The sequence below is a fragment of the Perca flavescens genome, chromosome 11 (genome assembly GCF_004354835.1).
Source record: "Perca flavescens isolate YP-PL-M2 chromosome 11, PFLA_1.0, whole genome shotgun sequence".
Taxonomy (NCBI): Eukaryota; Metazoa; Chordata; class Actinopteri; order Perciformes; family Percidae; genus Perca; species Perca flavescens.
This window is the reverse complement of record NC_041341.1, coordinates 12236324-12264254: the sequence shown is the minus strand read 5'-3', so window position 1 is coordinate 12264254 and position 27931 is coordinate 12236324. Positions and strand designations below refer to the sequence as shown.

The 27931-nt window shown below is 40.1% G+C and overlaps 1 protein-coding gene across 4 annotated transcripts in view; it reads left to right on the top strand.

Annotated features, from left to right (window-relative positions):
- Window positions 1-27931, top strand: part of LOC114563793 (mitogen-activated protein kinase kinase kinase kinase 4) — a 111138-nt gene that overhangs the window by 48766 nt on the left and 34441 nt on the right. For all 4 annotated transcript variants that reach the window (XM_028590670.1, XM_028590669.1, XM_028590668.1 and 1 more), the window contains exons 3-12: window positions 5389-5445; window positions 20389-20514; window positions 21315-21425; window positions 21651-21741; window positions 23669-23799; window positions 24423-24477; window positions 24896-24974; window positions 25604-25779; window positions 26398-26470; window positions 27024-27234. In XM_028590670.1, the coding sequence (XP_028446471.1) occupies window positions 5389-5445; window positions 20389-20514; window positions 21315-21425; window positions 21651-21741; window positions 23669-23799; window positions 24423-24477; window positions 24896-24974; window positions 25604-25779; window positions 26398-26470; window positions 27024-27234 (1110 nt within the window). The remainder of the gene's footprint in view (window positions 1-5388; window positions 5446-20388; window positions 20515-21314; window positions 21426-21650; window positions 21742-23668; window positions 23800-24422; window positions 24478-24895; window positions 24975-25603; window positions 25780-26397; window positions 26471-27023; window positions 27235-27931) is intronic.

The window sequence follows — 27931 nt, the reverse complement described above, 5'->3', positions numbered from 1 at the left end:
TGTATTATCTCAGCCATGGTGTAAAGCATATTTACAGTACAAACTGTAAATATACACAAATTTTGCGGAAAATGAAGCTAACTATCCGTGATTTGTAGCTAGCTACACATAGCTAGGATTGAAGGGACAGTCATAGCTAACGAAACCCCCACTGTTCACAAAAATTCATTAACTTGAAATCGGACACCGTTGTTAGCTTTATAAGACATTTATGGAGATGTTGTATAAGTGGCGTGACGAAATTCAAACTGTAAATATACTTTATTTATGCCGAAAATGAAGCTAACTATCCGTGATTTGTAGCTACACATAGCTAGCATGAAGGGACACTCATAGATAACGAAACCCCTAATCTTCACAAAAATTCATTAACTTGAAATCGGACACCGTTGTTAGCTTTAAGACCTTTAGAGATATGTTGTATAAGTGGCGTGACAAAATTCAAACTGTAAATATAGCTACTCTAGTTATGCCGGCAGCTGACAGCCAGCCTAGAGTAACTGGAACTGTGGTAAGAGATTGCTGGTGTAACAATCTCGCTGACCGCGCTATCACTCTCACACACGGGCCATTTAGCTAGCAGGAAGAGGGGAGCTGCAGGCCGGGGTCTGTGGAGGAAGGCAGGCCGGGCAGTGAGGCAGCAACACAGGCAGCACCGGCAGCTGAACTCCGACACACAGTCTTACCAAATTTGCAATAAGCCATACATTTTCGTAAAACGTCCCATTTTTCAGCTTATATAGTTGATTGCTTGCTTAAAAAAGTCTCAGAAGTGAATTTAATAACTTAATAGCCCGACAAACAATGTATAACTTTGCAGTGAGACCTGCTGTCGAGTCTCCCATGTGTTTCTATGTAGATTGCTCAAACCAATCAGCACGTAGCTCATTCTGAATATTCATGAGCATACCATATTTGGAAGAAAAGCTCTTGTTCCAAATAGAGCCATATTCACAGGGTAGTTAAGGGCCTAATAAAATAGCATTCGGGCAATTTTCAGCCCAACCAATGTTACATACCCCATTAGGAGACCTTAAGGAACAGTGTAAAATACCCTATATAATCATTCTATCACCCCTTTAAGGTGAGATGTTCAGCCATCACTAATGAGTCTAGTTTTCTCTGGACCAAGCACTCACTTGACAATTGGAAAGTTTGAAATCTTAATGAAAAATCAAGCATCCACACCATTTAAGACGATACATAATGTACAGTATCTAAAATTCCAAAGTAGTGAAAAAACCCAGACATTGCTTAAATCTTAGCTAAAATGACTGATGTAAGGATACTAACAGGGAGTCTTAACAGTGCAGGAACACAAGTTGTCAGTTTAAGGTGCACCCATAGATATAGAACAATATCTATGGGTGCACTTGTGCCGCGTTCTATTTACCTCGGAACTCGGAAGCCGCAACTGGGAATGACGTCATACCCAAGTTGAATGCGTTCTATTTAAAAGTCGGATTTTCATTGTTTTCATTAGCTCTATCCCGGTTAGCTATTGTTAGCAACCAGTTGATAACGCATTACGCTGTTTTTGTGCATGCAAACAGCGTAACAACATGTCCACAGATAGAAGTTGGACATGCCTGTGTGAACGACTGATTTAGTGACACAAATTAGACAGAAGTGCTTATAACTTTATGTTACTGCAGCTTTCACAACTGTTGATACAGGGTGCAGCCATGTTGGATTTTGAACTCTGGGTACTGCGAGGTTGTACGAGTTCCGAGCTCGTAAATACGAGGTCAGGGGGCGCGTTTCCGACTTTGACCTCGTAAAAAACAAGTTCCGAGGTACATAGAACACGGCATTGGTCTCCATTTCTCCTTCAAATACCAAGATCAGTGGTTAATTTGTTTTGGCTTGTGACCCCCCCAAAATGATTTTTTTGGACCCATTTCTTTGTTTTTGTTTGTTCAACGTCCGGTTTTGTCTTTTAACTTCTGGTTGCTATTGCTGGCGACAGTTGATATAAAGAAAAAGTTGTGGTCCTGATCGGTTCACATGGCCTATCGTACATCTAATCGGCAAAACAGTGAAATTAAAACCCAGATTGTAGAAAATATCCTGGAATTGTCCTTAAAGCTAAAAAACAGCTGAATAATGTCAATGTAATAAATCTTCGGACTGACTGATGCACCGCCCCCTGTCTTTTACTTTTTATTTTATGTGTCCAAAATGGCCAGGTGCGTGCGTGCGTGCGTGCGTGCGTGCGTGCGTGCGTGCGTCGTGCGTGCGTGCGTGCGTGCGTGTGTGTGTGTGTTGTTTCCGAACAAAGGAACCGGAGAAGAAGATGATGTCATCTTTTAACTGTTGTGTGCCTGTCTGTGTGTCGACGGTTGGGAAGGAGCGGGGGGTTCTGTAATTATTACAGTGTGCGTTCTGAGGTCACCTTTCTTTCTCTCTCTCTCTCTCACACACACACACACACACACACACACACACACACACACACACACACACACACACACACACACACAATCTTTTTTAATCATTTAGACAGTGTCTTGTTGATTATTTCTTTTCACTAAGGGAAAAATTGCCAATATTTCCCAATGTGATTGGAAATTGAGAGGATGCAGTAAAAATTGCAAACTGTCAGAACACACACCTAGTGGTTGTTTTTCACTTCAAGGACTCTTGTGTGCTTAATATTCATTCATCAGTGTCTGTCATGATGTAACTGGTGTTCATACAGCAGCTTCTGTACGTTATATTAGTCTCAGTGTGTGTGTGTGTGTGAGAGAGGAATATGAAGTGTGTGTCTACTTAAGTGTCTGTTGTTTGTCAGTGTATTAAAATTTGTAGTGTGTGCGCGCAGACAGTAACACCATAAGTGCATGCATATTTCCTCTGTGTGAGAGTGAGATTATAAATAAACCGAGAAAAAGTTAGTGAGGTCAGACTGAGTAAGCTTGGGGAAATGTCAGAGTTCATATACTTTTTGTGTATAAATGTAAATGGTAAGTGCATTTATTAGTGCTGGTGAGTTTGTGTGTGTTTGCATTAGTATGCCAGAAATACGTTCCTGTTTGTGTGTGTTGTGAGTTAGAAACGGATGACTCAGCATTGCTACAGAGTTTAATGGAAGCTGATGGAGGTCGGCTAACGTTGGCTTGCTGTGGCTGAAAAGCAGCTCCACAGTTTAAGTATAACCAACTGACTTTTGAAGATTCTGGCCAGTTGTAAAAAACAGTCAGGTCAGTCATTAAGCTAAATAGTGAATACTTTATTTGTTTTTTAGGCCACTTGGGCTCAGGAGACAGACATCTACACATCTGGCAGATAAGAACAAACATTATCATTCATTTAAAGTGGTGTTTCTGACCACCTGATGAATCTAGATCCAAAGTTGACTCTCCATATGGCTCTTTAGCTGCTAAATGCTCCACTATCATTGCTAAGTAGTTGCTAACTTTGTCTGTCTGCTGTTTGCTGCCTGACAGGTAGTTGCCTAATGTGTCTTGAATGGGTTGTTGATGCCTTTATTTTGTCCATTTTAAAAACCACTTTCCCATGCAGGTACTCTGTCACTGTCCCTTGTTATTTTTTAGTCTCCTCTCTGCACTGAAACAGCTCTGTTTATCTTTCCTTTCCTCTCCCCTTCGCTCAAGTTTGTCCACTCCCTAAACTGTCACTCCTTTCCCTTTCTTTTTTTTTATAGCTGATATGTTCAACATTATCAGCCCACCTACACTTTGTTGTATTTAGGGCTGGGTATCGTTCAGAATCTTTCGATCCGGTGCCAATTTCGATACCTCAGTTTCGATATTGATTCCTAATGAAACTTTTTCCGATACCATATATTTTAAAATTAATTTCAACATCAACAAAAATACATTAAACACAAAGCTTTTATTTTCCACCTTAATTGTGAATCAAAACAGTTATCAAAATTAAAAAAATCTGGTAAAACTGCTCACTCAGAGTAACATTATTAAAAGTACCTTGCCTTACAAGCTCAGCCTATCAGTCAGTCATCAGGGCAGAGAAACCACCGTTGTGGCTGCTTGTCTAAGAGGAAGTGTAACGTCAACAGCACCGCGACTGCTTTTAATATCATATCGCAGCAAGCGCTGTCTGCGGGAAGTTTTGAAATTTTTTTCAATACCATAAAAGTATCGACGTTCGGTACCCAGCCCTAGTTGTGTTGTGCTATTCTTCAAATTTCTCTCAGTATCTACACTCATCTCCCTTTGCACTCTACTGCCAGATTCATATTTCTAACTAACCTCTCATCACCTCTCGCAACATCTTAGCTATTTCTTTAATTCTCCTTGTACTTGTTACTTCTAATGAGTTTTGTAATTCCCACAGTAAGGCACAAGCAGAGATTTGCTCCCTTGTCATGTTTTTCAGTTTGCTCTCTCATCAGCCTTGACCTTTTCACCAACCCCGCCTCCACACGCACACGCACGTCCCCTTTGGTTAAACTTAAATGGGTTAATCCCTCATCACTCAAACTGCGGACTGCGCTAACTCATTCAGGATCGGGGGCCGGTGGCTCAGGTGTCGCAGTCCTGTTCCAAACAAAGGAAACCGTATCATGTTCAGAAACACATGCACAGAGTCAGACATAAGCTACAAACTTGATGCAGACATAAAAGTTGCAGAGACTTGGACACACACTTTCTCTCTGTCAGTTAAGTCTTTCCTCTCTGGTTCTCCGTCTGTGAAAACATTTGAGCTTACGTTGTTAACCCGCAGTGGTAACTGAACCTGTCAGGTGATGCTGTAGAGTGAAAATGGGCTTTCTTATTAACTTGGGTTTTAATGTTCACTCTGTGCCTAAAAAAAGAGGAGAGTTATGTTTTAATTTTTTGCACCAGCCCATACATTTAAAACACTGTGTTCAGTTTGTTGAGGAATGCTGAAGGTCTGGACTATCGCCGGTAGTTTTCCACGCTATTGTAGAGGCAAATAACTTGTAATGAATGTGGTTTTTGTTTTTATGACCAACTGAATCGCAGTGTATGTTTACTCAGCTCGTCTGGAAAGCTTTTTGATTGCACGGCCATGTGCTTGTTTGTGCTGTAAATTGGTCTTTTTTTTTTTTGGCTTCTTTTACCAACACTGGAAAAAAAGAAAAATAACATTATCATATTGTGCTCTTAATTGTCTTATAATTGACTGTTTATACTTTAACAATAGTCACATAAATGACTATAGACCATTTCACAGTTGTAAACATAAACATTGTAAATGGACCCAAGTTGATTTCCTGTTGCAGTGTATGTGAATGACATTAACTGACAGGAAGTTAACAAGGAGCCAGGTTGTTGCCTAGCAATAGAATTCCATTGAACATGTCTTATAGACTGCTGTGCAGGCTGCTAAAAAGTTTCCCTTTCCCTTATCTGTTCTCTCTTGTGCTTTTCTCTCCAGGGCCGACATGTCAAGACGGGACAACTGGCGGCCATCAAGGTTATGGACGTCACTGAGGTCAGGAAACACACCTTCTTTTAATATTTTGTTTTTATTCGCCCGGTTTCCATCCAAATCTTGTGAAGATTTAAATATTGGTAGTTGAGTGCATCGAGATAAACAGCTGGTGGTGCTTATTCTCCAGGTGGTTGCCATTAAAGCTCCTATGACATGGTGGTCATTGGATGCTTTCGATAAAATCGATAAAATTTGATTACTAAAAAAGTTGGCAACGAATTTAATTATCGATTCGTTGTGTCGCGCAACTATTAGGCAACCTAGATATAAAAGGAGATATAAAAAAATATCAATTATAAAAAAAAATTGAGTTGAGCGCAGAGAGGAGCAGCGCGGAGCGAAAGAAAAGAAAAAAGCGCACAGCGGGGGTAGAGGAAATACGGAGAGAGACCGGAGAGACCCGTAACGTTGTTCTGAAACACTCGGCGGAGGCAGAGAAATCAGTACGACCCAAGTCATCCAAGGTGTGGGAGCATTTCACACTAAATAAATCAAAAACGTGTTAATTGCAAGATAAACAAAAGCGACACGGCATGGCACGGGCGCACCACGGTGATGAGTCAGCACCTAAAACGTAAACATGTTGGAGTCCTTGATGAGGAGGAAGGGAGTTCAACAGCAGGGTAAAGTCACTACACTATCCTCCTTCTGTTCCGGTCTGAAGGGAGGAACGTACCGTCCCTCCAGTAGCTCTTCTGGTGCTGCTGTTTACTCGTTATCCAGCTGACTAGCATGACAAGCTAGCGTTAGCTCGGTAATAACAGTAATAAAGCAGGGGTGGTATACTTTACAAGACTAAAGACACGGTTTTATTCACTCGCCTTTTTTGGCCCATTCATTTTTCAATCTGTTGTCATGTATATATTATGTGCTTTGTCCCATATCAGTTATTGTTGACAAATATATTAGTGTGTGGTGTATAAATGAACTTAACTTGCACTTACTACAATGATGGTAATAATTTAATGAATAAGTGTGTGTGTCTGTCTGTGTGTCTTGTCTGTATCTGCTATTTGGGTTACTTACCTTTACACAACTATTAACTAAAACAACAAGTATGTATTGAGTTGATATAAATTAATGCTTTTTTTTTATCCAATTCATCGATTAATCGAAAAAATAATCGACAGATTAATTGATTATTAAAATAATTGTTAGTTGCAGCCCTATATGCTTTTATATAGACCTTAGTGGTCCCCTAATACTGTATCTGAAGTTTCTTTCCCAAAATTCAGCCTTGAGCTTTCCTTAAGATGTGCCATTTCTGTGTCTTCAGCTATTGAGGAGGAGGAGGGGAGGGGGGTGTGTGGCCTTGACCATGATGTCTCTCTCTCATGGGTGGGCCAAATTCTCTGGGCGGGCAAAGCAGAGAAAGGGGAGGTAACCTTGCTCCTTATGACCTCATAAGGAGAAGATTCCTGAGCTTTCATTTTCTCAAAGGCAGAGCAGGATACCCAGGGCTCGGTTTACACCTATCGCCATTTCTAGCCACTGGGGGACCATAGGCAGGCTGGGGGAACTCATATTAATGTTAAAAAACCTCATAAAGTGACATTTTCATGCCATGGGACCTTTAAAGCATTGCAGAACAAGTGGACACACCGAGAGAATTAAACAAGCTGTAGTCAAACCTCAAACGGTGAAAAACGATGTACAAAACGTGATGGAAATATGGCATTTATGTTTGTTTGATGTAGTACTTTAAGGAAGGTTATAGTCTCCTTATCGCTCCACAAAGAGCTGATGTTCTGTCTGCTGCCGATTTTTAGTCTCTTCAGTGGAGCACAAACTTCAGTGGAAATTTATGTACCGCATGATTTATTGCATTTTTCTTCTTTAGACACACCAACTTTGCCACTTAAAAAACACCTCAATATTATAACTTTTCAGCATTTCCACTCAGCTGGATAGAAACTCGCTTATTGTTGTCAACTTTTTTTAACTGCATGCTAGTTAAACCGAGGCTGCACTTTTGCGGGATTGTTGAATTCTGTAGAAAATTTGAAAGCCAGTTCTCTTTCTGTTATAAGTAATGGTTCATGAAGTAACATGCTTCTTCTGTTGACTCAGTTGTTTGAGAGATGTTAGTTTGGTTTTGCACAGCTTTCAAATATATTCAAATATTTCCACTTTGAAAAGAGACTTAGTGTAAATATTGTAAAATGGGATAGATGCATGAAAGATGCATGAGGTGAGACTAATACATAGCTGGAGCAGTTACCAGACTCACCTTAGCAGCACGCAGCGTTTGCAGATTTGGAATTGATCCCAAATTTAGTTTGATTACATCTGTCGGACTAAATCGGTTCTAATTCTTTACTCAGGCATTCAATATAAAAAAACGGTTTCTCTCACTCTCCTCCCTCCCTCTCTCTCTCACCGCTCTGCTCCCTCATGTCAATGTTTTTTCTCCAAAAATAGTGCGTGCGTGAGTGCATGCGGGCGTGCATGCGTGCATGCACGTGCCCATGGGTGCATGATCGGCAGTTTCCGCAAAATTAAGTTAGGACTCGGCTGTTTCTGTCTGTGTAATTGGAGCTAGTGTTTCTTTGTGTGTACACATGCAGAAATGTCTTATAAAAGTGCATCTCATTGTGTCGATGGGGGTGGAAGTGAATGGTTTTTTTTTTTTTTTTGTATTAGTCATCATTGAATAAATAACTAACTGGAACAATGGGAAAAATATTCCCAAACACATATTTGAGGTCACTTGACCACTTCCTGCCCAGGCGCCTTAAAGAGCAATGAGTGTATCTTCAACATAAAATCCTTTAATCTGGGTCCACAGTTACACTGAAGAGGATTGTCGGCCTTTAGCTGTATGTCTAAAACCCTAATACTTCACATTAAGTCCCATTTTTAGGATGAGGTATGTAAGGTCCCATTTATAAAAAAGAAAGTCTTTGGGTGCAGTATGCCTGTAACAGTGTCTGAGATATCAGTTAGGATGGAATTAAAATGCAGATGTAGTTCAGTAGTGTCATAATAATGATGTCTTAATAGGGTTTCAGATCAATTGGGATTGGCTAATCATGTCAAGGCTACTGGTTACCCCATGAAGCAAAGCCTACTTGAGACCCCTAATGCCTTATTGTAGACATTTTTCCTTTTCACATTGTTTCATTTGAAGGATTTTTAGGTAACACTTTCCTTAAATCCCCCCTATTTAGCATTTATAAGCAGTTTAGAAACATTTTAAGCAGATACACTATGTAGTGTTTATTCATGTATTTCTTAACAACTATAACCACCTGCTGGGGGCTAAAGTAAAGGTAAAGAGGCCTGAAAAGCTGAAAGTATCCAGTATTTCACAAGTAAAAATGAGAGAGAAGTAAACCTAATTTTGTGTAATAGAATCTCCCTTTAAGCATCTTGTGACCCCTATGTATCTTCTGTTTACTGTCAATAGAGACTAATGGAACCACTTCTATTTTAAAAACAACCACCCTTAAAAAGGTTGACGGGACATTTTGGCATGTTTTGAACAGTGTTTTGTATTCTTCCTCTTTGCAGCATTTTATTTTTAGACTATTGAATATTTGTCACCTCTGCAGTCTTTTCCCCCTTTTCACACCTCTCATGGTTTTCTGTGGCTGCAGTCTGACACACCCCTAAAGGAAAGAATGACCACAGCAGTTTGAGTCTGTCAGGGAAATAAATCCGTTATTAAAGGGAGAGTTTGGCTCTTTTGAAGTGGGGTTGTATGAAGTACTTATCCATAGGGCATTACCTACAGTAGTCGGCACGCCCCCAGTTTGGAGAAGCAGGCAGGAGTACCGGCAACAGAAGCTAAGCAACGGATTGTCACTATGGGCGGCAACTTTCACATACAAGAAGTGAAGCGACCTACTGTATGTAGGAATATTGATTATAAACACTTTAAAAGCTTAAATAATTCAGTATCCTCTATGATGATTAGTTTGCTTTAGCTGTCTCTATGGCAGGTAACATTTTGGAAGTCCTAGTTCCTGATGAAAAAGAGTTTGGGAGTGTACCTCTCACTGCAGCCTGCAGCCACAAATCTCCATTTCCAGCTGTGCAGATTAAAGAGAGGACATGAAGGATCAGGGACATTTGATGGGAATATGTTTATGTATTCATACGAGCAGAATGACTGAAGAGAAACACACGTGTAAGGAATATTCAAGACATGGTGGTTCTTTTTTTTTTTTTTTTTTTAACCCTCCGAAATGTTTATAGTGGTCCTTTTCCACATGGTTCAGCCGTTTTCTAAAATAAACACTGTGAGTTTGTCTGGATGCTTGCCAAGAGTGACAGTTGAGTAGAGAAAGCTTGAGATATTCACGTTTTCATACACGCATACACACCAATGCCATGCAGTGTTTATTTGGGTGTGTTTGAGACCTATGAAGGGAATCACAGGAGCTTTTATACACGGACGTGTCACGGATGCAAAACAACACATCTACTTTCTTTTGTGTGTGTGTGTGTGTGTGTGTGTGTGTGTGTGTGTGTGTGTGTGTGTGTGTGTGTGTGTGTGTGTGCGCGCGCACTCTGACCCACATTCCACTTCCTGTTCAATATCCAGAGTGGGAGAGAGAGGCTGAGGAGGGAGATACTGAGGAGAAGAGAGAGATGATGAAATACAGGGTGTAGGTCTGGGCTTTATAGATATTTTTTTAATTTTTATCATTCAATATAAATCAATTCAGTTTTTCTGTTTAGATTAAATATTTGGTTGAGTTTGATCTTAAAGTGCTCATATTATGCTTTTTGGCTTTTTTCCTTTCTATTATTGTGTTATATAGCTTTTTGTGCACGTTATAGGTTTACAAAGTGAAAAAGCCCAAAGTCCACCCCAAAGGGACTTACCATCTCTAACAGAGAACACTGTTTACCAACTGCTCTATTGTAGTCCAGCCTTTACTTCAGTGACAAATGTGCGTCACTTTGTAACGTCACGTTATAATGCTCGCCCAAACTCTGCAACTGACTAGCTAGCAGTGTTTACTGCGCACGTGCGACTCCTAACAAACATGGTACAGAAGTGTGATGCCTCACTCTGTAGCTAAAACAGAGAGCTCAACACACAGGGTGAAAAGAGGAGCTGCAGCAGTGTGCAGTTCAAAAAATATATGGTGTTTTCTGAAAATTAAACCACATAAACCTATTCTGGTACAACCTCAAAATACAATTATGAACTGGAAAATGAGCATAATATGAGCACTTTAAGATGTCCTAGTAGGAGATTCAGAATGTGAATTGGAGGTGTGTGCAGCTGCGCCTCTGCGACCTACAGTCAGCAGGGATTCAGACTGTAAAGCGCCCTGCAGTAAAACAGCTCAGGGGTCTGTTGGTGTCCCTGTCTTGTTTAAGGTAATAGTGAGACAATGAAATACGATCCGGGAAATCCAGTTTGAGTAACTGATTAATGCGTTTAAAAGCTTATCAGATGCCAAAACACTACAAAACGGTTTGTAACACTCTCATACCGTGGAAGTTATCACGGCAGCAACTATTTCATCTTTCGTTGCAACTATTAGCGCCTTGCTGGATAACGCAAAAGTTGAGCCTGGCTCAGGGGGCCTCGAGTCGGACTGGTCATGGTCTTACTCTTCTCTTTGTAGCTTTGCAGAGACATTTACGTGGTTCTTTTCAGGAACGTAACTCCTGCTTTAGCATCTATTAGTCAAAGTTTGATGCTTAGGTTTTTTTCTTAGGGAAATGCTGCTCATTCCAGGGGATAGATCTAATTGCTGGTGGATGGCACTAAACACTTTCCCTCTGTGTGCTTAATTAGAGGTTTTTGGGACTATTGTCACACTTCTTATTTTCTGCACCAACACTTAAGTTTCCTCTGAAGGAGTGTTCATCTCTTCCATCTTTCTAATTAACATCTGATACAAAAAAATCGCTTGTGCTGTGTTGAGCTAACTGAACAACAATCAGGGTGGTAAGAGAAGAAGATGGAACAGCAGGAAGTGAGCTAGTGAAACTTGAGACGGTGAGCGAGAGAGCTTAAATAAGAAGAAGTAATCAGCGAACGTTTTTTTCCTTCTTTGAGAAGGTTCAACTGAAGTGCAGTGGGATTATAGGAGGGGCTATGGCTGCATCTCTTTACCTCCATCTCTCACATCCATTCGGGCCCTCTCTTCTCCTTTGTCCATCCATCTCCTCCCTGTCTTTTTTATGTCTTCATCCAGATTCTTGCCTGTGTATTCTCCTCTTCTCTTCCTTTTATTTATGTACCCTGCTTGTATTCGTCTCGTTTCAACCCCTCATCTTTCTTTCAGTTGCCGCATCTGCTTTCCGTGGGGAACGAGCGAATAAGAGAGAGAGACATGGAGAGTGAAGTCATCCTCATCCCTCATATGAAAACTTGAAAAAAAAGAAGTGAAATGGAGGCAGAGAGAGAGAGGTGTAGCAGCAGAAGCTCAGCAATCGGAGTCTCTCAGTGCTGCTGTTGACTTGGATGTAATCCAGCAGGATTCAATAGGAAAAATCAATCTTGATTAGTGGAAAAACTCCACAGCAAGCATCTTTATCTCTACCTTACTGTTCCCCTGCGGAATGAATAGCTTTTCTCGTCATATTTTCTCGCCTGCTATTTTTCTTTCTGTGAATCTTGCACATGAAGCAAACTAGACACATCTCTCTGTCTCTGTCTCTCTCTCTCAGAAGGTGTGAAAGTGGGAAGGTGTTGAAAGCATGGGATTGTATGTTTGTCTTTAAGAATAAAATAAAAAATCTTCTAAAGCTGTCCACTCATGTCGACGCAAATGCGGATTTTAATTTAATTATAATGATAATAATTTAATTTTGGGCCTACATCCCTGCAAAGTCTTGCAGCGTTGTAGGAATTGCAATGTCACTTAGCTGGTTGGTGCAGAGTGAAACATCTCTGTTGGATAGATTACTATGAAATTTGATCCAGATATTCACAGCCCCCCAGAGAATGATCCAGGGTTAGGGCTGCACAGTTTTTTGTAACCGTCATCGCGATATCAACTGGCCCAATAAACATATTTGTGTTAGTTGAAAGAAAATATCAGTAGAAAATGTGAGTTAGTGGTGCAATTTATTTCAATGTTCAATTAGTTTAAAAAAAAAGAATGTTTGGTTGACTTTTCCTTTTATTTGTTTTAAAAATAAAGCAATATGTTGTATTTTATCAGAATACTGAAAGCAACAAAACCGAGAACGCTTCAAAGTAATATCATTATCGCGATAGTCAACGTTATTGCATATTACATATTTTCCTCATATCGTGTAGCCCTAATACAAAGGACTTTTCAGGTCACTTGTAGTGCCACCAACAGGTCAAAGTTTTCACTTATGCAATGAAATATATATATATATATATATATATATATATATATATATATATATATATATATATATATATATAGATATATATATATATATATATTTTGTGTTGACAGATTAGATTCACAATAATACAAACAACTCGACAAAGGCCAAGAGAGGTCGAAACTTCTTTTTACAGGCAACCAGAAACCTGGAGGGACTTTTTTCATGGAATTATTTTAAACACTTGCTGCGCATGAGGCTTCATCAAATATGACAAGAATGCAGCAAGTGTTTAAAATAGTCCCTGAAACAAGTCCCTCCAGGTTCCTGGTTGCCTGTTAAAGACATGTCAACCTTTCTTGGCCTTTGTCGAAGCCAAAGTCCCCCTCCTGCTCAGCTTCCATTATCCCTCATGCTTCCATTTTGCGGCTGTCTGCTCCCCCAGGGGTCGCGGTTCTGTTAGCTCTGCTCACATTGTGTGCTGTAATACTTGAGCAGCAATATGGCCGCCACCGAGTCTCCCCACCATTTCATGCCTAGGAATGATAATGAGTAGCTTCAGGACGCCTTGTTTTGAACGACTGACTGTGGACATGTGCATATATAAATCAGGGGGAAAGTGAGAGACAGACAGACAGCGAGAAGTGAGGTGTCGTTAATGATGGGATACATGAGCATAAACATGGAGCTGAAGTCATTATTGGAGACTGATGGAAAATGATGCTGCAAGGACGAGAGTGATGGAGACGATGAGTGTTCAAAATAAATGGACAGTGTTCAAACGAGACGCACGCACGCACACACGCACACACTGGGCTGTGTGTGTGTTTCTGTGTTGTCTCTGTTGAATCCTAATGATGCTTTCTGAAAGACTGACTGTGTGGCTGGTCGAGCTCCGCATAGAAAACGGTCAGGCGCTAAAAACTGGCAGCAACAGCTGGGCCATGTTCCTGTGTTGAAACAATTCAATTACTAATTGGAACTCATCAACACCAAATTTGACATTTTGATCAATTGTTTAAGTCATTTATTAAATACCAAATATTCTGTTTCCAGCTTCTCAAATGGTGATGATTTACTTTTATCGTTGTTAGTCTCTTTGGGTTTTGGGCTATTGGCTGAAAAAAAGAAATTATTTTTCACCATTTTCCGACAATCATAGACTATATGATATTTTTTTTTTGGGTAGACAAATAATGATCAGAATAATCAGAAAAGAATCATCAGTTGCAGCCCTGTCATAATCTTAGTGTTATTCTTCTGACATTTTGATCAGATATTTCCTGATTTTCCTGTTTGATTAATAGTTTTGCTGATTGAAATTTGTTTCATATTCAGCCAAAGGTCTTGGATGGCGAATTTTGTTTAGAAACACCTCAAGACTGTTGCATTTTAATAAGTCTGACTTGTTTTGTTAAATTAAAAAGGAGGTAAGAAACCAACAACTTTGAAGTTAGGTATCAAAAAAGTATTATTTTATAATTGGTAAGCAAAGTCGCTGTCACTATCTTTCTACTGGGCCCATTTTTCCCATTTTTGTCCACCTCTCAGCCCATGGTGTAGTTCTTTCTGTCCAGTGATTTAAGACTGATGACATCAGTTTGCTTGGCTCTAGAAGTCACATTTTCAAACGTTTTTTTTTTTTCCCTATTTGCCACAAGTCTCTCTAATGTCTCTGAACATAAAGGTTCGTAAACATTCTTATGTTTTCTCAATAGAGGGGATTCTTCTCTTCCCCTCTTTAAGCTGTTATTTTCAACCTTTATTCATCTCATGAATGAGTGTGTTAGAACGTTGCTCCTGCACTCTGTCCTCAGCATCTGTAATTACACTGACTTGTTCCAAAAACGTTCACATGACCAACAATTTGTGGGCAATGTTCTGTTGACCATAAAAGGTACTGTTTGTGCGTGTGTGTTGACTTCATGTACGTTGTTTAGTATCCTGTCAAATCTTCCGTGTGTCCCTGAAAGGTTTCACCGAAATATGGTTTAAATATGTAACTGAGTGACTGACTGGTTGACTGACAGGTTGGCAGTCTCACCTGCTGCGTGACTGGGTGACTGCTGATAGTCTGCTGCTGATGAGTGGATTAACAGAAGGCCTGACTGGCCAGCAATCTGGTTTGTTGGCTTCCTGGCTCATTGGTTGGCTAGCTGCCTGGTTAAATGACTGGCTGCCTGGCTGAAGCAGTAACCAACTGGCTGACTGACTAACTGTGACTCAAGGGATTGGCTGACAGGCTGGCTGACCGACTGACCCTATCATCTTCACAGACAGTCAAAACTCCTGCTGAACTCTTTAAACAGCCTCAGCAGATTAAAGCAAAATTAAAACCATTTTTTTGTGGTGCTTGCATGTGGCGATGTCCTCTCATGAAAACCTGCTGCTTTCTTAAAGTGCCCATTTTATGAAAAAAATCACTTTTTCTGGGATTTGGGGTGTAATTTTGTGTCTCTGGTGCTTCCACACACGTACAAACTTTGAAAAAAACAAAACATCCATGCTGTTTTGAGTGAGATACGGTTCAAAATCTGCAGGGCTTTCTACGTCACTAACCGAAACAAGCTGGCTAACCGCAACCGTTAGCATGCTACCTCGTTCTTAATAGCAAAGCACTGCTACAACACACACAAGTTCACCATAATCTACAAAAGAACTACTTACATGTGCTCCCTTATTTAGAAGTCTCCCAGCTAATCCTGACTTGTAACTGACCGAAGTTGGAGAAACAGACTTTCTTTTACGGTCTATGGAGCTAGCTAGCTGACATGAGCTACATCTGAGCTACTGCGCATGTGTGAGTGCAATCAAAGATAGTACAGAAGAAGAAAAGAGGTCTCACTCTGTAGCTAAAACAGAGACAAGGTGAAAAAAGGATCTGCAGCAGTGAGAGAGAGCTGTGCAGTACAACAGAAATATGGTATTTTTTGAAAATTAAACCATGTAAACCTATTCTGGTACAACCGTAAAATACAGTTATGAACCTGAAAATGAGCATAATATGGGCGCTTTAAACATCTCATGAGAAAACGTGTATAAACTGAAAGCTGTAAAGTCTGCTGGACTCTCTAACACAGGCTTTGCTTTTTAACCATAGCAAAAAAGCAGGAAATATGTACGTTTAATGTCCCAGTAATAACAGCTTAAAGTGCAAAGATAGTTCGAACCTAAAAGAGTTTTGTTCCAACATGACACCTCTACCATTTAAAAATACTCTCCAAATGACTGGCAGCATAAAAATCACTGCTTTTTACATAAGCAAGTTCAGTTGTCAGTTGGCCAAACATCCAGTTAACTTGGTGTTCTGTATTTTAGAGATAGTGAAACTGAGCTGCAGTTTTTTTAATTTTTTTTTTTTTTATAGATAAGTTAAATTCTTCTTTCATCTTTAAATGCTGAAGTTTTGGCTGAATTGCCCTTTAACCTCTGGACCAGACGCAGAAATGTCAGCAGTCATTGCCTGTCTGTCACATGCTTCTGGTGCTGCAGTACTCGATAAGGCGCGTGTGTGTGTGTGTACGTGTGCGTGTGCGTACAATACAAGTTGTACCTGTTTTGACAGCGAACAGAATGAGGTAGCTACCTGCAGTGATAAATATAAAGGTTGAATGTCTTGGCAGCCATCACGCAGCATTAACTCACCAGTATGAAGAAATATTTATTCTACTTGCATTAAAACATGTTGTTAATGTGCCTCTAACCGTTAAGACTCTTCTTGTATAACTTAACTACAGTTTGTTGTCATTTCTGTGATTTTGCTCCACTTTGAATGTGTTGTTAACAATCGTATGTAACTGTTTTTAGTCCCATTGAATGATAGTGTTCTTTTCAGGACAAACTAAAACTAAAAAGCTGCTTTGTGTTTTCTCCTACAGTACGTGTTTCTGCTGCTGGTGCTGGTTTGTTGATAACGAAGATAGGGAAGGTTGAAGAAAGGGTGTATATAAGTAACCTGACTCCGCCAGATGGATTGCTTCGCATTTGCTCGGCATATCCATCTGGGAACTTTCCGTTGGAGAACTTTTGGGAAGGGGCGGAAATACTGGTTAGCTGATTGGATGAAGCATCTGTCTATCACCTATGTTGGTGATAGACAGGCCAAATCAACCAATCAGATCCACGAAGCGTATGAAAATAGAACCACAAGCCCGCCCCTGCTGCTGCAGGCAAAGCATAGCTCGTTAGCTCAGCATGCAAGCAACATGTCGGTAAAGGATATTTGCCGTTTGTGTAACGAGAATTTAGGAATAAAAGGCACCATTTCAGGTTACCGGACCATATTCCAAAAGAAGGATCCAAGAGAAAAAAGCATTAGCGAGCGTCTAACAGAATTAGGACTACCGCTGTCTGAAAATACTGGTTAGCTGATTGGATAAACCATCTGTCTATCACCACCTAACCCGCCTCAAAACCAATGCTGATGGGCCCGGTCGTTTGGCTAACGGCTCCAAATTTTCTCTACCTCAAGATGCCAGACTGATCTGCGAGTGGAAAACTGGAGCTCGCGAGATCAGGACGGTCTCACGAGGCTAGTATAAGTACTTTGGGTTTAAAATGAATGCAATCGCATCAGCGTAAGTTTTTCCTAGCAACATTTGGTGGTGGCTATTGATCAACGGTTTTGTGTTGACAAAGAACGGCTATTTGTGTCTTCAATCCCAGAGGGTTACAGACCAGCTTTCTTTTCAAACCAGATTTTGATTTTCAATTCACACACATAGTTATAAGTTGACTGATAGACATCAATTATCATTTTAGTTTACCACCTTTTTACATTCTGTTAGACCCCCAAAGCCAACTGCAGTTAGTAATGTCTGCTAAAAGTTGCTGGTTACATGTTTAGATTTTTTAGCCATGATAGCAACATTGGCTCTTGGGATGTCTGTCTAATGTCCACAGACTGAAATATCTCAATAATTACAGGATGGGTTGCCAGACATTCATGGTCTCCAGATGATTTATCCTGCTGACTTTGGTGATACCCTGAGTTTTCCCTCTATCACATGAGGCTTACTTTTGTGGTTTTGAGTGAAATGTGGAATTTTTGTTCCATGAAATTTGGCGCAGACATTCCCCCATGTCCCCTTCATGTTGAGTTATAAAAACTTTGGTGATCCTCTGACCTTTCATCTAGCACCATCATCAGGTAAAAATGTTCAAATGTCCAATAAGAAACCCTCCATTTTGTGACCAGATACCCACAGAACATCCCACGAGCCTGAGTTTTACTTTGTGTTTAGTGCTAAATAGCAAATATTAGCACACTAAAATAAAACGACGATTATGCTAAACAAAGCACATGCTAAGCATCAGCATTTGCATTGTCTTTGTGAGCATGTTAGCATGTTGACCTTAGCATTTAGCTCAAAGCGCTGCTGTGCATAAGTACGGTCTCTTGCCGTCAGTACTCTAGCCATGAATGATAACAGCTGCTACTACAAAATGCCAAGATGTCTGTTTCAATATGAAAAGCTAAACACTTTCCCTCTCAGTTCCTCAGAGCTTTTCCTCTGTGGACATACAAGGTTGCTGCAGCGCTCAGTTTGCTCAGAAGTCCGGGCTGCAGCCGCCTTTCGAGCTCCTGCTTATCAACTGGCCGTAATAACAGTGAAAATGTCATGTCATGTCAGCCGCAGTCGGCCCGCGGGATCAGACGCACAGGCTCGGCTGATGCAAAGTGCTCGCAAATAAATGTCACACCGCCTCAGTGTTGCTGCAATGGTTGAGAAATAATCGCTTGATCTTGTTATGTGTCTGTATGCGTGTTTGAGTCTGTACTGTAATATCCTGAGTGTGTGAGAGGGAGAGACAGTAATTTGTTCGGCTCAGTTATCATTTCCAGTTCAGGCTGTGTCTGTTTTTTTGGAGTGATATCCGTTTATTAGACTGGTTTGGACATTGTTTCCTTGGTTGGCTTTTCAGCACGTCTTTCATAGATGGACGAAAAACAGCCTAGGAAGTTCCAGTTTGGTTTTACTTTTTACTGTTTAGGTAACAAACATGGTTTTGTTTGTTATGCATTTTCATTTCCGTCTTTACAACTCAAAGTGTCCCACACTGGGGGGAGGGCCAAAGCCTGAAACATTACACTGAGTGTGTAAAAATCAATGACTGGTTCTTCTAAAACACAGTGGAGAAAATCTGAATAATATTAGAGAAAATGTGTTTTCTAATAAGTTTACCATTTTACAGCTAGTAGGGGAAATTCCACTCTCCACACTTTCAGTTGAGCTGCTTGACATCCAGCAGGAAAGACTGGCTGTACAGCTCTCTCAGCCTTGAATATGTTTTGCTGTTTGTAATCCTTACACAACATAAGGTGATGCTGTTAAAGATAAAGCACAAACTTTCAGGGTAAACACAGGCCAAAAATAAAATGCAAAAAATAATTCCTGTAATTAATTTCTTCATCTATATCAGAAAATGGTAAAAATCTCCATCGTAGTTTCCCAGAGCCCAATGTGATGTCTTCAAATTGCTTGTTTTGTTTTGACTAAATCCTTAATCCAAAGATAAGCCACATGTGTAAAACCAATAAAGATGAAAAACGCATGCAGATGTGTTTTAAACAACTTCACTTTTATTAATATAGCTGAAAATGACTGAAATACTGAATACATTTTAAAAATCATCTGCCACTGCCAATCACTCTCACCATCTTTCCAAGTGACCTGATCATGAAACCCAATAATAACTGTTGGTTTATCTGTCAGTGTCTCGGTGCTAATCCATCCTTCTTCGGTGTCTCTGGCTTGAACACACTCACCAGGAGTAAACAGACTTTATATTGTTTGTTTTGATCTACTCTATTAGTTCATATAATTCCTTCCTCAGTAACTCACAGGTAATAAGAATGTGCCCTGCTATGCCCTGCTACACGCTGTTATGCCCTGCAGTGCCCTGCTACGCCATGAACTACTACAACTACTATTTCTGGTCATAGTTCCATTATCTTTATTGTGACTATTATTGCCACTGTTCATCACAGCCCCAACCGGCACCATCAGGCACCGCCTACCAAGGACCTGGGTCTGTCCGAGGTTTCTCCCTAAAAGGAAGATTTCCTCACCACTCGAGGTTTCTAGGGCTGCCACCTCTTAGTCGATTAGTCGACTAATCGGTCGTTTTGGTCTTAGTCGACTAAGATTTCTTTAGTCGATTAGTCATTTTTTATGCTTATTCATGCTTAATTATTTATTTCAGGAAACTTCTGAGCACATTCATGGTAAACACAAGATTTAAAGTGGTGCTTTTGCAGGATTAATTGTGGAAAAACTCAGTTTTACAGATGGTTAATTAACTACATTTATATTGTGCTTTTCTAGTCTTAACCACCTCTCAAAGCGCACAGCTCTGTCAATTAAATCAACTAATCGATTAGTCGACAAAATCGTATAAGTGTTAGTCGACTAAGAATATCTTTAGTTGAGGACAGCCCTAGAGGTTTCTGCCTAAAAGGGAGTTTTTCCTCGCCTCTGTCGCACTAAATGCTTGCTCATGGGGGAAATACTGTAATTGTTGGGTCTTTGTGAAGAGTGTGGTCTAGATCTACTCTTATCTGTAAAGTGTCTTGAGATAACTCTTGTTATGATTTGATACTATAAATAACATTGAATTGTATTGAAATTATTAAATCCACGCTGATGAGACTCTCCCTCTCTCTTATAGGATGAAGAGGAGGAAATTAAGCTGGAAATTAACATGCTGAAGAAGTACTCCCACCACAGAAACATAGCCACCTATTATGGAGCCTTCATCAAGAAAAGTCCTCCAGGCCATGACGACCAGCTATGGGTGAGTCTATTTCTACCATTATAATGATGTGATTTCCTGACAGCAATGTGTTGTAAGTTAAAGGGTAATTTGGGTATTTTTCAACCTGGACCATATTTTCCCATGCATTTGTTTCTAAGTGACTAATGTGAACAAACCGGGCTGCAATGTAATCCTATGGGGCAGTAGCGGCCATCAATGTACGTCCACTAAAAATAAAAGTTGTTGCCACTGACAGCCTTGGATTGTTATTATAAGTGTCTGACTACATTTCCCCTTTCGCCTGAAACCTTGTATAGCAATAATAATTCTTCAACTAGAATTACACAGTTCAATGAAGCTAAAATTCACAAGCAAGAGAAAAAAAGTCAAATAAGAGCATTTGCAGAAAAATGGAGCAACGAGCAAAGGGGGACAGAATGAGATAAATTTAAAAATAAAAAGGAAAATCTTTAAAATTATTTTGTTCCTAAAGTTAATTATTGTCTGTCCTCCATGAGGTTTTAAACCAGGCAGCATCAAGTCCAGATTCTGGACCAAACTTCTTCCTTCTATCGGGGCTGTATATAGAGTTAATATGCCTGAACACACCCCCCATCTATTCACACACTTTGCTTGCAAACACCAACAGCTAAAAATCGAAAACAGTTTTATTGCCAAGTAGGTTTGCATATACAAGAAATTTGTCTTAGTGTTTTGGGGCATATTGATAAACGCAGTGCAAACGTCTTGCGATATAAAATAAAAAATAAATGTCAGAATGATGGAGTGTGTGTGTGAATGTCCACCGTCTTCTCAGTATCTCCTGTTCTCTCCTCCAGCTGGTGATGGAGTTCTGCGGTGCCGGTTCCATCACGGATCTGGTGAAAAACACCAAAGGCAACACACTGAAGGAGGACTGGATCGCCTACATCTCCCGAGAGATCCTCCGGGTCAGTGCCCCTTTCACAGCATCTTCATGACAATTTCCTATTCACAGTCGAATATACTATAGGGGAAAACTCAAATAAGAATTTTTAGTTAAGGCTGAAAGTGTGACTGTTATGCTGATGAATTGCAAATGTTTCACAGACAAAAAAGAATGGGGTTGAGTGTTGACAGAAAAGCGTCAGTGACGGCATGTTATATGTTGCTTTTTTTTCTGTCCCGCCCTACAGGGATTAGCTCACCTGCATGCTCACCATGTCATCCACCGTGACATCAAGGGACAAAACGTGCTGCTGACTGAAAACGCTGAAGTCAAACTGGGTATGTGTTGATTTTATTTAGGTTAAATTATGAGTTCAAACTGGGCCTGTAGACTGGGAGCACGGCCTACACTGAGGTTTGGACCACTGCACTGAAAGAACACTGTACTGCAGAACCAGACTTGAGTCAGCACCGTGCTGGTGCCAACTAGAGATTTTTCATTACCAGGGTTGTTTTGTCATGTTCCACACGATTGCACAGTTGGAGCCCTTAATAAAAGTCTCAGCCAGTAATGTAAATCCATGTAAAAAAATGTTTGCATTCACTTAATTTTACTAGAAAATAACCAATATCTTTTGATCATCTTGTTGCAAATAATCCTCACACAGACCCATGACAGGGCTCTAGGTAGATATTTTCCCACAGCATATTCATTTAATGATAGACAAAAGAGCCTCTAAATACTTTGTTCTGATTTTGCATGCAGGAGACCAATAGCAACCATCGCCACTACTGCTAGCTACAGTAGCCAGGGAGCTCATCGTCTCGTAGTGGGCAGGAAGTGCTGATTTTAGCGACAACCTAAATGAAGTTCAGTGAATTAATCATTTTTAATTGGTCAATCCATCCATCCATTTTCTGCTGCTTATTTGGGTCCATTACTTTAATTGATCATATCAGTAGGAATTATTGTTATAAACTACAGGAAAGTACTGAAATACTGTGAGATAATAATACATAATTATCCTTCATACTTTGGCTCAGTATGACTGTGAAACCGGTATTAGAAATTGCATTCTGTGTGCTATTAAAAAAAGTCGTAAATTAAACTCTATGAACCCTGCACAATCCCTGGATCTCATCTGCACTTCTCCATTTTTGTTGCTTTTTTTCTGTCACTCTTTTTTGGGCTCTGGCGGAGGACGTAGGACACTGCTGTGTTTAATTCTGCCTGCAAAGCTCTTATTAGCTCGGTTGTTTTTCTTACCAGGGAAACTGCTCAGTCAATCAGCAAAACGCCTGACCTTGATTGAATTCCTGGAAAAACTGTGGTTGACAATTAACTGGCGGTTTTAGGATTTCACCTCAGGGTGGGCTTAGCATCTCAAACAAGAATACAAGGGGTCGTATTCAAAGCACAAGAAAAAGAGTGAGTGCTGGAAATGGACAGATTGCACTCTTCTCTTCGTCTTTCTACTGATGACTAAAAGCAAACAATAAAACGTAACTCTAAGATATATACATGTCAGAGGTTGTCACTTCGTCTGAACTCCTCTCCATTTCACTTTATACATAACACTTATTGGAATGGTGCCTGAAGAAAAAGGATTCATTTTAAGTATACCTTTATTCATGATCTCTAAATTAAAAATAAATAATAAGCTAATTAAAATAGCTTTATTTGAATTTTACACTCATTAATCTTGTTTTTTTATTAACTAGATAATGTAATGTAATCAGATTGACCTCATTTGTTGCTGTCCTGTGACACAGTTTAAACCACATGGCTCCACTGAGGCCACAATAAAACACTTTGTAGTTTAGCTAAAAGGAGGCGAGACAGAGCCCCGTAACAGAGCAGCAACTTGACCTTTACACCGTGAGTCAGGATCCAACACGGACTGTAGACCGGAGTTTGGTGGTTTTAACATGACAAGACAACAAGTAACATTTTATTTAACAAGGCGTTCTAGATAGGAGACTGAATCTTTTATTTGGCGCAGGGGCTGAAATTTAAAAGACCGCTCTGACAATGTTAGTCTGCTTTTACAGGATCTGAACCGTTTCAATACATAACATTTTTTTTAATTTGCAACTGGAAATGTGTTTTATTATAAACCACAACTTGGAACATTGTTAGGATGTTCCCAAACTTAGGGGATATCTTTAAGTCACTCTTTTGGTTCTCAGATACTTTATAGAAATGATGCTGTCAGTGAAAAGGGTGTGAACCAATAATAATTGATGATCATTTTCTATTTCCCAGTGGACTTTGGTGTGAGTGCTCAGCTGGACCGGACGGTAGGTCGAAGGAACACCTTCATCGGGACGCCATATTGGATGGCTCCGGAGGTCATCGCTTGTGATGAAAACCCAGATGCTACCTACGACTACAGGGTAAAGAACTGGATCTACTGTTTTACAGTGTATCAGGGACTGTTTGAATAGATTTTCAGACAAAAAAAAGGGTTCCCAGAACAAATAGAAGGAAAAAAGATAAAGAAAAATAAAATTGCCCCATCTCCCTTTGAAAGCTGCAATTTTCAACCAGTTAATCAGGACTTACCCAGACAGCTTTGGTAGTATGCTTGCGGTGTGTTAACTGTGTGTTTCTGACATTAAAAAAAACAAGATGTGGTTTAACCTTTGAGATGCCAATTGTGTGTTTTAAAAGGTCAAACAAATAAAAAACACATTTTCCCACTGACACATAGCTAAGGATTCTGCTGCCACCCTGTTACAATGGAGGTTAAAAGCCCTTGTTTTGTGGTAGATCCGGCTTTGAGAGTCGATAGCAGTGGATTGTTGAGAGTAACTAGGACACGGTCTCTGGTATCAAATATGGTTGTAAAATAGGAGACTGTCAGAAATCACAGTTTGGCATCAGATTTCAACAGTCTGTTCTTGCACAAACTGCTTAAAAAGTTTTAGAACCACTGCTATCTTAGATATAACACATCCACGTGTTATTGAAACGTGCACACAAGCTCCTTTAACTAATCTTGTCTTCTGTCCATCAGAGTGACCTGTGGTCCTGTGGAATCACGGCTATAGAGATGGCTGAGGGAGCTCCCCGTAAGTACACATCGCACCTAATGGTGGTTTGTGTGTCATTTTCAAAACATATCATTTAAATAGGAATTTTGAGAAATTGATATAATTACTTATACGGCACAAAACTGGAAAGTACAGTTTTTATACAACTTCTGCAAACAAAGCTAAAGATTGTAGCGTTTCTGGTAAGAGACCGCAAGCAAGTGGTGAACAAGCTATTGGTCAAATCAACCACGGCCTGATCTGTTTAAAGTGATCGTACTTATCTTCCTCTTACAATAACATATTCCATTTTTAACCTTTCAATTTCAGCTTTACTTTACCTTTCTATTTAACTTGTTTTTTCCTATGCCGACCATGAATACACAAAATATCAGTCTAACATGTGTGGCTTTGTGTGTTTTTGCCTCTCACCTGTCTTCTCTGTTGTTTCCTCCAGCTCTGTGTGACATGCATCCAATGAGAGCCCTCTTCCTCATTCCCAGAAACCCTCCTCCTCGACTCAAGTCGAAAAAATGGTGGGCTTCGGTTTTTAATCCCTCTTCTTTTAATCTTTTAGATAAAGAATATAATGATGATCTTTATTTATTTTTCTTGTCCTAAAGTACATTGTTTTCTTGTTATATATATTGTCTGTGAAATACTGTATTTAGAAGAAGAAGACATGCCTTTATTTATCCCGCGAGGGATAGTACAGTTGCACACACATTAAACACAGGCCTGAACTACACACATGCTCAGGAGGAGGCTCCTTGGAGGAGCGCCCCGAGCAGTTGGGGGTTTGGTGCCTTGCACAAGGGCACCTTGGTAGTGCCGAGAAGGTGAACTGGCTCCAGCTATCAATCCATGCTCCATATTTTTGGTCCGTACTGGGACTTAACCGGCAACCCTCCAGTTCCCAACCCAACTCCCTACGGACCGAGATACTACAGCATACTAATACATGTGATTGTATGCAGCTGTTGTCAGCGCTTCTTGCCCAAGACAATAAAGTTTATCTTACAGTACCAGTCAAAAGTTTGGACACGCTTTTTCATTCACATGAATAGGAAAGCCTGTCCAAACTTTTGACTGGTACTGTATCTTATCTTAAAATGGCTAAATGTCATCTCATCTCCAAACGTCACATTTAACTTTAACCTAACAGGTCGAAGAAGTTCTTCAGCTTCATTGAGGGTTGCCTGGTGAAGAACTACACTCAGCGTCCTCCCACTGAGCAGCTGCTGAAACACCCCTTCATTCGGGACCAGCCCAACGAGAGGCAGGTCCGCATCCAGCTCAAAGACCACATCGACCGGACCAAGAAGAAGAGGGGAGAGAAGGGTGAGCCCCGAGATAGATCTGATGGTGTCAGCGTGTTTATCGCTGCTGTGAAACTGACACGTGTACATAGTTTCATCCTATAAACAATAACAGTGCTGTTCTTAATGATCCAACGTTTGTTAGTATCGGGGTGGGGGGGGGGGAATGGGGGAGAACTCATGGATAAACATCTGGAATAGTTCAGTAGCTGCTCTACAAAATGTGGAGATGTTTTGTGTCTTTGTCAGGGGGAAAGGAAATGGTAAAAGAACAAACTTAATATAACCTAAAAAGGGACATTTCTGAGTTATTGGTAATTGAATATATAATTGAATATTGGTAATTGCTCCTTATGACCTCATAAGGAGAAGATTCCAGATCGGCCCATCTGAGCTTTCATTTTCTCAAAGGCAGAGCAGGATACCCAGGGCTCGGTTTACACCTATCACCATTTCTAGCCACTGGGGGACCATAGGCAGGCTGGGGGAACTCATATTAATGTTAGAAAACCTCATAAAGTGAAATGTTCATGCCATGGGCTCATAATAAAACCGTAACCCGCATATACAAGATGCGTTCAGTTTAACATTTTAACAACTTTTACTTAGCTGTTCTATTCTTTTCCCGTACTATCCTCAGATGAGACGGAGTATGAATACAGCGGCAGTGAAGAAGAGGAGGAAGAGGCATCTGAGCAAGAAGGAGAGCCAAGGTGAGAATATATTTTCACAACGCCTATGGAACAGTACAACCAGTATACAGTACGTTTGTCTGGTCAAACTGCACTAAAAACAAGCTAAACATGATAACTTCTCCCAGTACAAGAAGCTAACCACTACCATGTTCTATATGAGTATGCACGAACCACAGGCCAGAGCAGAAGGGGCATGAACCTAGTTCTGATGAATCCAGAGCAGAGCAAAAGCTAAATATGAAATCAAATCATGTAATCTAAACAATTACAGAAATTCAAATTTAGAGCATATAAACGTTTTTGTGTTTTTCCCTTTTGTCATTCTTCGTGATTAGAAGTGTGTGGCTTTGGCAGAAGGAGCTCAACAGCAGCTTTCCAGTGATATGTAACTGTTATTTTCAAATTTTTACAAACATGTCGGTGATGCCACACCAAATCATCAGCATCCTCATGTCGAAAATTGAATATTTATTTACATCCTACATTGAAAAACTTTCATCACCTTTTCTTAAAAAAACAATGTAATGAGCTAACATAGCAGCTAAAGCCTCTCGTTGCGTCCTCCGTGTAGCTCCATAGTCAACGTGCCAGGCGAGTCGACTTTGCGCCGCGACTTCATCCGGCTGCAGCAGGAGAACAAGGAGCGCTCGGAGGCGCTGCGCCGCCAGCAGCTCCTCCAGGAGCAGCAGCTCCGCGAGCAGGAGGAGTACAAGCGCCAGCTACTGGCCGAGAGGCAGAAACGTATCGAGCAGCAGAAGGAGCAGAGGAGGCGGCTGGAGGAGGTGAGCACACAGGCCTCAGAAATGAACACTTCCCTCACACTTTGTTAGGAAAGAAAACAAATAGAGGTGGATATGGACACTGCAGTGCATGATTGTATTTCAAAAAAATGTATTGAGCCTAAGAAGATGTTGGTTTGTGTCAATGCTCATTTCCATTTGTATAAAAGAATTATAAAATGATATTCATCTACATTCACAGATATAAAGCAAATGATATACGTAAATAGGATTGTATAGTTAAATTGGAACAGTATCCAAAATAAGCAAATTAAAAAGAGAGAGGAAGATTTTCAAAATAAAAGAAATAATTACATTTAAAATTGACAAAGATAAAATAAATGTGCATATACTAAATAAAAGAGAGACATCAAATAAATCAAAATCTAAGAATAGGAACATAACTCAGATAACAAGGAACATTGTTTTCATATCTTTATCTTCCTAAACCTTGTTTTCCTGTCCCCTACCCTGCTCTCACTCATTAACTCATGAAATAAAAAGAAACTTTTTATTATTTTGGATGCATTTACTTTTCTTTGATTTTACAAATAATTTAGTTTAACTGTTTAAAATCTGAATATCTCATCACTTGTATTGTTGTAAAGCTGTCCTTAGGGGCTGCCTTGTGCCCTCTCAGCTATTAAAATGTTAGCAAACTCTAAAGCAGTGCTGTCCCAAACAAAACCAGATTGAAAAA